At 52.4% G+C, this 15,347-nt stretch overlaps 1 protein-coding gene across 1 annotated transcript in view; it reads right to left on the bottom strand.

Moving 5' to 3' along the window:
* Positions 1-15,347, bottom strand: part of CCDC33 (coiled-coil domain containing 33) — a 100,534-nt gene that overhangs the window by 59,653 nt on the left and 25,534 nt on the right. Inside the window, exons 3-7 of the mRNA XM_015142698.3 lie at positions 14,840-14,973; positions 10,641-10,750; positions 8,986-9,102; positions 4,649-4,740; positions 3,567-3,687 (exon numbers count right to left, since the gene is read on the bottom strand). Of these exons, the coding sequence (XP_014998184.3) occupies positions 3,567-3,687; positions 4,649-4,740; positions 8,986-9,102; positions 10,641-10,750; positions 14,840-14,973 (574 nt within the window). The remainder of the gene's footprint in view (positions 1-3,566; positions 3,688-4,648; positions 4,741-8,985; positions 9,103-10,640; positions 10,751-14,839; positions 14,974-15,347) is intronic.

Raw genomic sequence — 15,347 nt, 5'->3', positions numbered from 1 at the left:
CACTCTAGCTCTGTAGGAGACCAGAACCACAGGAGAAGCTTTTTGGGCAATGGGCCCCTTCCAAGGTGCTGGGGCAGGAGTAACTTACACCACCCACCCTATGTTGGTTCCAGCAGGCTAGACCAGGTGAAGTCCCACCTGCCATCTATCCCTTAACTCACCAGTTCAGGCTTTGCCATCACCAGGCTCCACTGAGGGCCACCTAGCCCACCACCATGCCCCTCCCTGCCTCATCGCCAGGAGATGGCCCTTGGGTCCGGGTGGCCCCGCCTCCATAACCTTACACATTAATACCAGCAAGGCAGAGCCACACTCCTCCTCAGTGATTGGCTCAAGGAAGTTCATGTAACCAATCCCGGCCAATGAGACAGGAAGGAGGTCTGCTGAGGGATGGCTGGGTGAGGTTGGTTTCCAGTTGCTCCTTAAAACCACCTACAAGAAGATGGGCTGTGGCTGGGTGCGATGCCTCAGGCCTGTAATCCCAGCACTTTGGGAGACCAAGGGGGGCGGATCACCAGAGGTCGGGAGTTCAAGATCAGCCTGTCTAACATGGTGAAACCCAATCTCTACTAAATATACAAAATTAGCTGGGCGAGGTGGCACTTGCCTGTAATCCCAACTACTCAGGAGACTGAAGCAGGAGAATTGCTTGAACCCGGGAGGCAGAGGTTGCAGTGTGAGCCAGAATCACGCCACTGCACTCCAGCCTGGGGGACAGAGACTTGGTCTCCAAAAAAAAAAAAAAAAAAAAAAAGGCTGCCTCTTTTCTGCTGGTCTTTCATTTTATTTGGGTGAGGTGCCCCCATGAGCCATTAGCCAGCTGAAGATGGTAATTTGGGGTGTTGGAAAGATCCTGAGACCTCGAGGACCCTTCCGAGCCTGAGCATCCACCAATTCTGGCAGCATTCTATGTCGTGAGTTGATGTGGTGTGTGACAATATATATCCTTAGTATTTAAGCCGATCCAAGTTGGGGTTTCTGTTACTTGGAGCCAGATGTGAAAAGGGCAGTGGTGAGGCTGGCCTCAGAGGGGACACTGGCACTAGGGGAGGTACAGCTCTGTGAAGAGTGGAACCCATTTAACTCGGGCCTGGACACTTTGCAACGATTATCCTTTGAGTTCTCCAGTTCTCCTTTCAGATTGGAATCAGTGAGTCTGGAGAAAGGAACAGCTTACCAAAGGTCATGCAGCCTGTAAGTCACAGAGTTGGGGTCAAACCCAGGTCAAACAGTGCTTTGCACGGTGACAATTGGTGAGAAATCATAGCCCCCCAAGATGTCAGAGAGGGCAGGCCCTAGAAATTACCAAGTCCAATCCCACCCCCTCAACTGTAGAGATGAGGCGACTGAAGCTCAAAGGGGACAGAGCAGGGGTCTGTGTGAGGTCTTAGCGCAGGCTGCTGGCTGGTGCCCCTCCAGATAGGACTCTGCCCAGGCAATCCCCACCCCTCCTTACCACAGCAGCCTGCCCCTGTTCTGTCACTGCTGCACCTGGGCACCTCTGTGCCGGCTGCCAGCAAATTCTCAACTTGGCCCAGCTGCCACGGGGTTGGGTGATGTTCAACAGGTGTCCTGTCATTGCTGGACCGGGTCCCACACATGCAAAAGGCATTGGGAGCAAGTCTGTGTAGTGAGTGGTGCCTCTCCCACCCAGATTAGTTAGGCAGCAAAGGCAGCCAGAGAGAGCCTGGGGGTGGGAGGGGGTGCACTCATTAAAGCAGGCAGCTCCTGGCGCCCCTTGGGATAGCCTGCTGATTGGTTCTTAATTTTCTGGGCAAATGCAGGGCCATGTGTGAGGTAACTCTGGGGAAATCAGGCAAAGGATTGGTTTGGGTTTGAAGCCTCTGTCCCCAGGGTCCCCCTTTGTCCCACTCCTCCCCACCACCATCACTCTACCCCATGTCTGAGCCTTCTTTTAATGTCTTTGCCTTTAAATGAAGCCTGGGCTCCAAAGGGGTGTCTTGTTCTATTTTTGCTATGCCAGACATGAGCATTGGTGGGCAGACAATAGGAGGGACCTCCAAAAATCCCTCTGTCCTCCAAGGCCCCTAGGAATGTTGGGACCATCGTGTAGGGCAAGCTGGCAGTGAAGCGCAGATGATGAGAAAAGACCAATCTGGCTATTCCCCTGAACTCAGCCATGGTCTGTGCATGCTCCTGCCCCCAGTCTCATACTCAAACACACAGCACTCCTGTCCACCCTGACATAAGTCACAGCCTGCGTGTCCCCACCTCACACTTGTGCTATTGCTGTGCCCAATTGCCCTGCCCTGTCCGTTTCTCTGTTAAAAATTCAAGACTGCCGGCCGGGTGTGGTGGCTCATGCCTGTAATCCCAGCACTTTGGGAGGCCGATGCGTGTGGGTCACAAAGTCAGGAGTTCGAGACCAGCCTGGCCAACATGGTGAACCTTCATCTCTACTAAAAACACAAAAATTAGCTGGGCATGGTGGCGGGTGCCTGTAATCCCAGCTACTCGGGAGGCTGAGGCAGGAGAATCACTTAAACCTGGGAGGCGGAGGTTGCAGTGAGCCAAGATCACGCCACTGCAGCCTGGGCAGTAAGAGCAAGACTGTCTCAAAAAAAAAAAAAAAAAGAAAAAGAAAAAGAAAAAAAAGAAAAGAAAAACCAAGACTGCCTTCCCTAATCCAGGCTTTACATCCCTCTCCTCCGATTAAATTTTTTTTTTTTTTTTCTGGGTGCAGTGGCTCATGCCTGTAATCCCAGCCTTTTGGGAGGCCAAAGTGGGTGAATCACCTGAGGTCAGGAGTTCGAGACCAGCCTGGCCAACATGGTGAAACCCCGTCTCTACTAAAAAGATAAAAATTAGCCAGGTATGGTGGCGCGTGCCTATAAGCCCAGCTACTCGAGAGGCTGAGACAGGAGAATTGCTTCAACTCAGGAGGCAAAGGTTGCAGTGAGCCGAGATTATGCCACTGCACTCCAGTCTGGGAGATAAGAGCAAAGCTCTGCCTCAAAAAATTGTTTTATTTTATTGTGGTAAAATATACATAGCACGACATTCACCATGGTAGCCATTTTTAAGTGTACAGTTCAGTGATGTTAAGTGCATTCACATTGTTGTGTAACCATCACTACTATCTATTTCCAGGACTTTTCATCACTCAAAACAGAAACTGTGTACTCATGACCTTAACTCCCCATTCTTCCCCTTCCCCAGCCCCTGTAGCCGTCGTTCTACATTCTGACTCTCAATTTTCCTATTCTAGGTATCCCATATAAGTGGAATTATACATTTGCCCTTTTGTATCTTCTCTCCTCTGATGTGATAGCCCTGACAAGCCCTCCCAGTTTGTTATTAGATTATACATTATCTTGTGTTGATGTTCAACCTTTTTACCCATGTGACTCCCATCTTCACCAGACCAAGGGTTCCTGGAGGGCAGTTTCTCTGCCGCACAGGCGAGTGCAGCCCTGGGTATGCCGCGGAATTCAGTCAACTCTTACTCAATAGTCAAGGGAACTGCTGACCGACTCACTGAGTGAGTGAACAGTGAATGTGTGGGGGAGTTACAGGAAGCTGGAACCACTGGGGAGGAGACATACCTGAGGGCATCCGTTCTGGCTGATGCGAGGCTCGTCAAAGTTCATCACAGATGGGATAGGGAAGGAGAGTGGGGTGATGGGCAGCCCCACAGAGGCCAGGTCCCTGTTGGCCTGGCTGACCCTGGGGAGGCAGGGAGACAGGGTCAATGCTCTGGGCTCTGCACCTGAGCCTGGCAGCCCAGGGCCCCTGCTTTGATTCTGGGTTGATGCGAGAGAAGGGAGTTGCAGGGACCCCGCCGAGTTTGGGCCTGGACCTCATAACAAGTGGGGACCACTGGGCTGGGCGTGCATCAGTCATCTTCCTTCCTCCAACAAGCAAGGTGGATTCATAGGTCGAAAAAACTCAACAGGAAATAGAGAGAAGTAGGGGAGTCATCTTGGGCCACCAGGGCCAGTTGGAAGTGACCAAGACAGACCCTGACTCCCAGGAGTCGGTGCTGTGGCAGAGAGCACATGTTCATAGGGGAACTCTCCCACTGTGTGGCAAAGTATGAATGTCCTCCTGAGGACTGTGACTCCAACAGACTCAAAAGGAGGTCTAGAGGAGGAGGGGACGAGTTGTGGCTGGGGCCAGGGAGACCTCCAGGATGAGTAGGGAGGGGACTCCGGCAGGACTAAAGGCTGTGAAGTTCCAAGATGGCCTTTGGGGCCAACCACTGGCTGGAGCCTGTGGCCCTGAGCTAGAGCGGGAGGGGGAGTGTGGAGGTGGTGGGTGTGAGGCAGGGAGGCAGGTTGGAGGGGCTGAGGAACCCTGGGCAGGGAATGAGGACCCCTCTTGTTGTCCTCCCCACACTCTCTAGCTGTTAGGCCTGGTATCGGCACTCATCCCCACCACCTGCCCTCCAGCCTGCTCTCAGGAGAGGAATGAGCTGCCCCCTTCCAGGGGCCTGGGCTCTCCCTAGGGAACGAAAGGCCTGGTCTGCTGCAGGAAGCTTACTGGGACCTCAGACCCAGTGGAGAGGTTTGAAGGGCCTTAGAGGCGGAGGGGTTTCCGGAGGTCCCATGGCAGCAATGACAGCCTCGCCCCCTCCTCTGCCCTCTGCCCTCCCCTCCTCGCCCATGCCCACCTGGGCCCCACTCACTTAAATTCCTTGTAGTTGGGAACCACCCGGGCAATCACCACCATGGGGTTGGGGTTGTTGGCCAGGGGCTCGTTGACTCCCCGGAGAAAGATCTGGAGAGGAGAGGAGGCAGGTGAACCCCATGTGGCCTTGGAACCTTCCAGAGATAGCCAGCCAGACTGCCTACCCTCTTTTTCCCCATCCGTGAGCTCATGGCTGCTTCCACACTTGACACCTGCTCCTCCCTGTTCCCTGCCTTACTCGGTTCTTGCTTTGCACCAGGCTGCCCTCCCTCAGGAAGCCTTCTCTGCCTAGCTGAGGCAACTACCCCCGCTTTCTGTCTTGGGATTTACCAATGGATCTCTTACACTAGTTCCTTTGGGGACAAAGGGTGCCATGAGAGTTGGGGCCTGGGAAGGGAGGTTGTGTTCTAACCTCGGCCCCTCCACTGGCTCCTGGGGAGGGGTAGGGCTAGGGGTAGGGCTAGGTGTTCCAGCTCCTTGGTTTCTGTCAGTCAAATGAGGCTCATCTCAGGGATGAGAGGGGTCTCTGATTAGATCGTTTGTGAGAGAGCACTTTATAAACAAAAGACAAGAAGCCCAGGTCTGGTTTCTCCAGCCATACTGAACTTCCTGAGATCAGCGGCCACAGCCAGGCTCCCCTGGCCTCCCTGGCGCCCATCACCCTGGTGCCTGCTCCCTTGCCTTGCTGGTTTCCCCAGGAAGTACTGGTTTGGAACAGGATCACAGCATCCACATCTCTGGGCTATTCTTTCTTAATCAGATCCCAGTTGTCACTCCCCTGACTGCCCTCGGTTGTTCCCTCCTCAGTCCTCTGTCACCCGCTAAGGGCTTCCCTGCCTCCCAGTTCTGACTGCCCTCTCCTCTCCTCCGGGCTTCTATTGGCGCAGCTTTCAGAGAGCAGAGCGGGGTTGCAGCAGGAGGCTACAAAGCAGGAGTGGACAGCGTCATCTTGCTCCAACCCTCACTGACCTCCTGCTCAGCCTGGGCCTAGGGACACTGGAAGGCAGACAGGGGAGACAGGGAGTCTGTCCCCATGTGCCTTTGCTGCCAGCCCAAGAGCCCCTGATCTCCTGGACCTTGACCCTCACCCTGTATCCACCAATGGCTCCCACTCTCCCTCAGCCCTCACCCACCTCCCACTCGGCTCTCATTCCTCCTGCTCCTCCGATTCCTCTGCCACTTCACTGGCCTCTCCATTTCTGTTCCTTTCCCTAATCCATTCTCTTTCCCAGGCAATTTGACACATGATGGCAAACATGCTTTTGTTAGAAATGAACTGGGTCACGTTATTTTCCTGCCCGACACCCCGCATGCCCCTCTGCCGAGTCTCCCGACAGGCCCCCAGTCCCTATCTTCTTGCTCCACATTCTTTTACTCCTGCCACACGCCCCTCTTATTTCTGCCACAGGGTCTTCACACATGCTGATCCCTCTGTCCAGACCCCCCGCAGCTCCCACCAACCCATCATGGCTGACTCCTTCTCATCCTGTAGCTTAAACATCACCACCTCTGAGAAACCTCCCGTGACCATTTTTAATAAAGTAGCCCACCCTATCCTCCCCATCTCAGTTGCTGGATTCCCTTTGCCATAGCACTCATCATAGCCTATGTTTATTCTCATCTATTTCTTGTTTCTTTTCTGTCTATTTGGCTAGATCCCAAGCTCCACATGAGCAGGGACCATGTCTGTCTCATTCACGGTTGTCATCCTAGGTTTTAACAAAAGTGCCTGGCATAGAAAAGAGCCCAATATCTGCTTGAGGATAAATGAGGATCATATGGGCTGGGCACGATGGTTCACGCCTGTAATCTCAGCTCTTTGAGAGGGCGAGGTGGGTAGATCACAAGGTCAGGAGTTCAAGACCAGCCTAGCCAATATGGTGAAACCCCATCTCTACTAAAAATACGAAAATATTAGCTGGGCCTGGTGGCACATGCCTGTAATCCCAGCTACTCAGGAGGCTGAGGCAGAAGAATTGCTTGAACCTAGGAGGTGGAGGTTGCAGTGAGCTGAGGTCGTGCCACTGCACTCTAACCTGGGTGACAGAGCAAGACTCTATCTCAAAAAAAAAAAAAAAAAAAAAGAAAGTGAGGATCATATGAATGAAGGAGAAAAGAGGGGAACAATGGAGGAAAAGGTTTACCCTTTCTGTGTTTATGAGCATGAAAGAAGGAAAGACAGAGAAACAGAAAGACCCAAGAGGAAGAAGGGGAGAAGGCAGGCAGTGGTCTGGGTGAGGGTCTTGGGGCATGTGTGGGATCCTAGTTCTGTGGTGCTGATGGGAAAAGAAGCAGGAAGAGGAAGGGGCTCTGGACACAGCTGACGGACTCTGCCCCAGGCATAGCTTGAGATGGGAAGAGGTTCTCACTGGTCTATTCCAGCTCAGCCATTCACTCCAGCTGGGTCACATTGGCGAGTTCCTGCCTCTGGGCCTGTTTCCCCACTCGTGCATGGAAGGATTGAACCATAATCTCCCCTGAGTTTCTAACTCTGACCTTCAATGGGAGGAGAGGGCCCAGGAGTGCAGCTTGTTCTGGATCATTCTCCCTTTTCTTCCTCCACACCCTCTTCTCAGGCTCCTCTTTCAATACCCATCTCAGCTGATTGCCCAACCTCTAACCCCACACAGGTGTGAGCTGATGGGCACGTACAATAGTCCTTAGGGCCTTGCAGCTCTCACTGAGGGCTCTGGAGACTGAATTCCTTCACCACATTCAAAGGATTGAATCTCTGATGGTACACTTCACACTTTGGAGGGGTCTGGGGTCTGGGGCTGAGGGATTTCACTGGAGGCTGGCAGGCCCTACTGTTCACAGGCTCCCCAGCAGATGTAAGGCTGAAAAGGGGGTGGTGGCAGCTAATTTGCATCTGTTCTGTGTGGACTCTGATCAGGTGTGAATGAGACAGCTGCCCAAGTACACCTGCTCATGACAGCCTGGGAGGTAGCAGAAGTTCCTGCTCCTGCCATGCGCTCACCATCAGGGGCAGGCAGCTGCTCTGTGGCCATACTCGTCGCACAGATGGAGAGGGCATGGAGAATGGGCAAGGTGCTGTTGGCCAGAGAAAGCCCCCACTCTACCGCTCTACCAGGCAAGTCAGAGGGCTGGGTGGGGTGGGGCAGCCCTAAAGTTCTGCCTGGGTCTTGGGGATGTGGCCCCCTCCCTGTGGGGTGCGGCCTGGGGACCACAAGGCCAGGCTGTTGCCCCTCTTCCTTGTTCTGTGTGTGTGTGAATTGCTGGCTGTCCTCAGGAAAGGGTGTGATAGAAGGTGTCAGGGAGCAGAAGGCGCCTGTAGGTCTGACATGCTGGCATCGGAGGGGTGGCTGTGGGGGAGTAGAAATGTGGGTTAGGAGTTTTGGCTCCTATACCATACTCCCCTTAGGTCTCAGTGTCCCAGGCTGTGAAAGAGGACAAAAGAATGCTTCCTCCCCTGCCAGGCTCACAGTGCTGGTGGGTGGGAAGTAGTGGGGGTGGGAAGGATAAGAACAGATCAGCCAAGTCTGGGTAGGTGGAAACTCAGAGCTTCGGTCCTGTGGCTCTCACCCTGATCATACTCAGGCTATAGCTGAATTTGAATCTGTCACCCATGGGCAGTTTGAAAGCTGGGGGAATGGGAGAGGGGCCAGGTCCCTGGATCATGTCTGCTTTGAGCATCAAGAGTTCCTCCCAAAGCTGCTAATTGGCCTAGCGGGTGGATGGTGATGGGTCAAGGGTTGGTGGCCAGACCTAAGGTGGGCCCAGCCCTGTCCTAGCTAATGGAAGAGGCTCTGTAAACAGTTGCTGGATGAATAAATGAATGAATGAACTGAATACCTAATCAGTAGACCAGTCAAACTTCTTTAGACACGGTGCTGAAGGAAAGCTCAAGGAGGCCCTAAACTTTTGCTTGGGGGGCTGAGGCACTATCCCAGGAGGGGAAGAATAGAACAGGAAACAGCTGGGCTATGGGCTAAGGGGGAGCACAGGGCTTCTCCCCTGCCCCTAGCATAAGATCTGGGGAGACATAAGGCTCTGGGATGCTCTGGTCCCCACTGCAGCACAGAGATGGTACACGAGGAGCAGTGGTGTGGCTGAGCCCCTGCCCCTCACCTCCAAGGCAGAGAGGGAAGGAGAAGAGGCTTGAGCATCTTCATCCTTGTCATCCCTGCCAAAGGGCTTGTCTTCACAAACTCCTTTTGCTATTTTGGAAAGGCCTGGTTACTTTTTCCATTCTTGATATCTCTGTTCCATACCCTCAGGCCAGCCAGTGGGGGCCAAGGGCAAGGCGTGGGGCCTGCTCAAAGTTTGGCCCCTTCCCACTCCACCCACCACCCCAGAGGGCCCCAGCTCTGGTACCTCCAGAGCTGTGTGGTTGCAGCCGATGTCGTGGGGGATGAAGCTGCTCTTCCGAACGACTGTGGCATACAACTGGGTCTTGGCAGTGGCTTCATCAGCTTTCCCAGACTGGGTGGGCTGGAGACAGGGTGGGGGCAGAAGAAACAGAGGAAGGAGGGTGTCTAAGGGGCAGATCCTGGCCATAAATCCAGCCCTCTGCAGACAATCACTTGGCATTGCTCCGCTGGGGCTCCGAGCTGATAATTAAAGCTCATGGTCCCTGTGAGCCCTTCCAAGGAGATCAATATAATAAATCTTCCCTTTTCCATTTGAATATTTCATCACCCTCACAAGGACCACTGCCTGTCTGCTCTCCAGTAAAGATGTGATAACAAGGCCTGGGTTGTAAGTGAACAGACAGCCAGGGGGCCTGGGTGATGCCCCCAGAATTACAGCTCAAGTGCTGAGTCTCCCAGGGTGAGTGGTGCATCTCTTTTACTTCCCTACCTGACCCATCCTGAAGCCCTGGGATTGGGGTTCATCACGGGGCCTAAGGGAAGGTAAAGCCCCCTGGTGCCATGATTGAAGAATTGCTTAGAAAAAAGTTCAGTGCTGGCCCAGAGGAGGGATGGGGGGAGGGGAACTGACCAAACTGAGCACCTACTGTGTGCCAGGAACCTTGCCTACCATTGCATGGGATCCTCAAAATGACTGTGCCAGCTTTGCTGATGAGGATGGAGGCCTGGGGGTTAAGTGGATTCCCATGGGTATCCAGCTAGGAGGCAGCAAACCTGGGCTAGGACCCCCGACAATTGTTCTTTACATTGTTCTATACTCTCAACCACTATCAGGGTCTGGAGCGCACAGTGGGGAGGGGAATGTGATGCTTCTGTTCATCTCTGGCTCGCTGCCTGCCATATAGTAGGTGCTTCATAAGTCCTTGAGTAATGAGAGTGAATTGTACCCCTTACCCCTTAGCACTAGGAGGGAGGACAGGCAGGGGTCTGGCCTTGGAGGCCCAACCTTGGAGTGAGGAGCCTCAGGCCCCTCAGTTCATGGCTTGGATCCAGTTGCTCACTCCAGGGAATGCTTTATGCCATGTAACCCCCAACTCTCCTGGGCCTTCTGACCAAGGCAGCATGGGGAGGCAGCTCAGAAGGAACTGGCTTGGGAGACAGCATGACCTGGGCTCATCCTCAACTCTGCCGCTCACTTGCTCTGTGTCTCAGGAAGAGGAGATTTTTCTCCCCGGGTCCCAGTCCCATGTCTGCAAAATGTAGTTTACCTGGAGGATTAGAGAGGGAGTGTGAAGTGTCTAGCACAGGGCCTCGAAGCAGCAGGTACTCTGTAAATATTGTGTTTCTTTGATTTTTAGATCCACTCTTTTAACATTTATGTAATCAAAATCTATCTTTAATTGGTATATTCATTTAATGTGGCAATTGTCCTATAATAATCAGCTGTCTTACAGAGATGAATTTGGAGAATTCCAAATTCTTGTAGACATCATTCCTGTGTATGTACCAGGAGCTATGTTTCCTGAGCCCCACATGGTCCTAGATGTGTCATGCTGTGGGTGGGTGTGGAATGTTCAGAGCTTCTCTGAGGGAATGACTGGGGACATTCAAGGTGGTTCCCACCTGCTCTCTCCACACTTTCCCAGGCCTCTGACTCACCTTCACCAGCTCAAAGTGGTAGGGGTGGAGGACACGCAGGTACTTGATGGGGATTTTGTAGGACAACAACTCCTGTTTCTTTCTGTTGTCCACCACCTTGAGGATCACATCTGGAAAGATAAAAAATGAGCACAGCTTCACTTTTAAATGGATCCCTTTCTCTCCCAGCAAGGAGAGACAGTGAGAGGTGCGAGACATTGCTGAGATTAGGAAGCAGGGGCCACACTGAGGAATCAACATGCATGCACATGTGTGGATCACCCCTGTGCACACAAACCCATAAGCATAGTCTGAGCCTCTGCACAGGGCAAAGCTCCATGCCCGTTGCTGTTAGGACTCCAACATGCAATTTTCTCCCATGGTCTAGAAACTCCCAGGCCAGAGATAGACACACACAGAACTGAGTCCAGTCCCCTGTGGCAACAGACACATGTGTGCACACACTGAGACACACAGGCAAGCAGGCATAGCACCTATTTCCAGGAATAAGATTCCTTCCCTTGGTCACAAACACTTGTGCCAGCTCTTGAGGCAGGATGGGGAGAGATTATTTCACACATGTTGCAGGTGGGGAAACTGAATTTCAGTAAGAAAAAGTGATTTGCTCAAGAAATCCTTTAATACAGCTATCAATAAAAGCCTACTACAAGTAAGGGAAAACTAAATACTAAGAATAATGCACCACTTAGTAAACACCCTCCAAATAGACTATATTTTCTCATAAAATAGCATGAATGTTGGTAGAAACTTTTTTTTTTTTGAGATAGAGTCTCACTTTGTCACCCAGGCTGCAGTGTGGTAGCATGATCTCAGCTCACTGCAACCTCTGCCTTCCAGGTTCAAGCCATTCTTCTGCCTCAGCCTCCCAAGTATCTGGGATTACAGGCGCCCACCACCACGCCCAGCCAATTTTTGTATTTTTAGTAGAGACAAGGTTTTGCCTTGTTGGCCAGGCTGGCCTTGAACTCCTGACTTCAAGTGATTCACCTGCCTCAGCCTCCCAAAGTGTTGGGATTACAGGCGTGAGCCACCGCTCCTGGCTGGTATAAACTTTAAGAAGAACACCAATGTCCTATAAATAATCATGACAGTCCTGTTTAGTGAGCAGGAGTGTCATGATTATTTAGTGAGCATCCACTGTGTGCCAGGCATGGGGATGGGCACGTCTCAGCCGTGATTCCAACAAATTCTCACCACAACCCCTGAGGTAGGTATCATCATCTCTGTTCTTAAAATATGAACAGTGGAGCTCAGAGTGTTATATAACGAGATCAACATCACACGTCTAAAAGGTAGATGATGGGAAGGGTTGAATTTGGTGACACTTGAGGCATCTTTCTATTCTGGAAATCTATGATTTGAGGAGGAAGAAAAGATGGGGAGGGAGAAAAGGAGGAGAAGGATACAGGACGGATGGAGAAGGAATGAGAGAGATGGGGTAAGAAAGGATACAAAGGATACAAAACAGAGAAGAACGGGAAAGGGAGGATGGGGCGGAGGGGTGTGCCTGAGACACTTGGGGAGCCCCTTGCCCTCTGCGTCTCTTGAGACAAGGGATTTCAGCACCAGGGACAGCAGCTGGCCCTTGAGGGCTCAGCAGGTTCAGTGGGCTCAGCGGCTGGGTCATTTGGAGCTGGATGGGTCATTTGGATGTGGGGATGGAAAAGTAAGCTGAGAGCTTTACTATATTCTTTCTCTGTCTTCCCCACAGTGACCCTGAACACTTGCCAAGATATCTCAAGAGCTTGTCACATAGGATACATGCTCAAAGGAAAGAAGGGGGAAAAGGCACCGAAGGTGTTGAGGTTGGCTTGAAGAAGGGAGATTGAGGCAAGGGATATGAAGTCAGCAGACCTGGGTTCTAGTACCAGGACACTAACTTGCTCTGTGACTGTTAGCAAGTAATTTAACCTCTCTGAGCTTCATGTTTCTGCTTTTTAAAATGTTAACACTTTAATAAGAAGCTTTGTCTCTCCCCTTGGGTTGCTGTAGGGAGAAGAGTGTGTTTTCAAGCTGTAACATTCTGTGCAAATGCTCCTTGTGGCTGTCACTATTTTCCTCCTCTTTAAGCATCTGCAGCTCTCCATACACAAAGCCTGCTGTAGGCAGACCTGAGGAAACTCTGCTGGGGGATTCCAGTGCTCCCAGCCAAAGCACCACCAGGAGCTGTGCAGGCTGAAGCCCCTTATGCCAACTCGCCATGGACCCAGAATCCAGTTGGGATTTGCCAGGGTTGAAGGAGAGGTGAGTGCCATGCATTTTCTCCACCCGCTATTCCTGGAGCTCTGTGTGGGCAGCCAGCAGATGAGCTGGAATTGGGGGTAATGGACAGCCACTCCTCCCTGCTCCTGTCTCCATGCTACAAACATGCTTCATCAGTTTCCTCTCTGGGCATTGTGCCCTTCCGGCCTCCCACCACTCCCTTTGTGTGGCCAACAAGCTATTTCTGCCACCCGCCTGCTTTGGCCCTGACACAGGGTCTGAAACTCCCCTTTGCTTTTCATTAACACATCCTTGAGCTATCTCCCACCCTTCCCCCTCCTCTTGGCCTGGCCCCCATCTCCCCAACCCCCAACGCAGACATCACCACAGCAACCGGTTCCGACAAGCATCCAGCTACTTCAGTCTGCAATGAGGTGCCTGCCAACATTCCCTGCCTGCCTGTGAGGCCTCCCCACTCTCTTGTCCCTCCTGCAGTTAGTCCTGCCCCTCTCTCTGCTGCACAGATGGGCCCTGGGGTCACTGACCCCATTACATTTTTTCCTCTGTTACCCCAAGTATGTAGAGCCCAGGGCAGGATCCCAGCTCAGGTTCACTCACCACAACCTCTGACTTCCCACCAGCCACATAAATACATGCATGCATACACACACAGCCACACACACAAACTACACATACTCATGCACTGCAAGACGCACACCACCATCCAGATCCATCCAGACACACATACACCACAACATTGCAGCTAGACACACACAAGCACACACACACATAAGACACACAGACATGCATGTCTACAAGTACAGACACAGCACACACCACATTCACACATGCGCATGAACCAGCATGCAAGCATTCACAAAGACATGCACACACAGGCACACATGTGCCTCTGCATGAAATCTTAGGTCAAATTTTCCTCCTCTTTTGCATCTTCTTAAAGCATCCCAATAGCTCCACCTATCCCTTTACAGGCAGAAAAGAAAAATTATTTGGTTTGACCTAGAGCTAGCTCCTTCCCCTTTTACGAAGGCTCCGCTTCCTGTTTCCTTTCTCCCCTCCCATAGTCTCCAGCTGGCTTTCTGCTCTGTGTGAGGAGGACAAGTTCTGTCTAGGTCTCTGGCAAGGTTTCAAGGGAGAGAGGCAAAGCCTGTCCTCTCAGGGAGAGACCACCTGCAAGAAGCAAGTCTGAGGTCCTGACTAGATAAGATTAGAGACATCGCCAGGCACCTCCGGTGTGTGCTGGCAGTGCCCGATGCGACGCCCCACCATTCGGGCATCAGCCAATCAGTATTCCCATGTGTCCAGCCTGCCATTTCCATTCAGCCCCAGGAGAATGGAAATCCAACAGACCCACAGTGTGAAAGTAAATACAAGGGTGCACATGCATGTGTGTACGTGGGCACCTGGTGGCTCAGGCTGACACCTGGGGAGGACTAGGCAGAAAGAGGGACCCATTCTAGGGACATGTCAAGGATTTTTTAAAAAATCAAATGGAAGCAGCAAGAACCCTGCAGCTGCAGTAAGAACATGCAATTCCGAGTCCTTGGACCTCGGTCTTGAGCTTAAGCCAGTTAAATTCCCTGAACGTCGATGTTCTCTTAAGCAATGGGAGCAGCATTGCACCTCCCGGGAGGCGGTGACTCCAATGAGCGATGTGTGGGGACGTGCTAGGAGGCTGTAATGTCCTGTTTCAGTGAGAGACGGCGGTAATAACAGCCATGAAAATAATAACAACAGTCATAAAAAAGATAAGCTTGCATTGTCTGGAAAATTCATTTATGTGGAACAACTCATTTTTTGAGCAGGATGGGGAGATGAGGCGTGACAGCATTATGATTTTTTCTGAGTGCTTTTAACTGAGCCCAAGGAGGTGTTCAGGTGGCTACCAGCTGCGGTGAGAGGGAGCCTGCTTCCGCCCTAAGTCCTTGGCTGTGTTCACACCCTGCCTGCACATGCCGGCCCAGCCCCCACCTTACCTTCTTGCCCTGCATCCTCAGCTTGGATCTCCACGTTCACCGTGTCCCCCCAGATAGGGGCTCTGGTGGGCTCTGAGGTCACAGATGTGACTGCCTTGGAGCTCTGGTTGTTCTTTTCCTCAGATGTGCTTTTCCTGGGGAGAGCAGGGGCAGGGTGAGTCAGAGGGAGGGGTCCTGTCTGCTGCTTGTCCCCCTCCCAGGCTCCATTGTCCATAAATCGGAGTGAAAGGTGGACAGCATGTGGAGGGCTCTGTCTCATGCATAGACACTTGTGTCATCCCAGGCCTCTCCCCGGGCTCCTCTGCCAGCCCGGGTGACCACACTCTCTCGCTGACCACTACTGAGGCCTTCACTTAGTCACAGGCTTCTCACTTTGAGAGGCTCAGGGCAGGGGTGGGGGTGGGGGTAGAGGGTAGATGTCTTGCCCGCCTGACTTCCTAGCCCTCACCAGGGAGGGCTCTCCAGCAAGAGCCCGTGTGCATGGCCTCCCTCTTCTCTCGGTTCGGTT

Source organism: Macaca mulatta, chromosome 7 (genome assembly GCF_049350105.2).
Source record: "Macaca mulatta isolate MMU2019108-1 chromosome 7, T2T-MMU8v2.0, whole genome shotgun sequence".
In the NCBI taxonomy this organism is placed as follows: domain Eukaryota; kingdom Metazoa; phylum Chordata; class Mammalia; order Primates; family Cercopithecidae; genus Macaca; species Macaca mulatta.
Note: the sequence above shows the minus strand (reverse complement) of the source record. Positions and strands in the feature narration are given on the sequence as shown.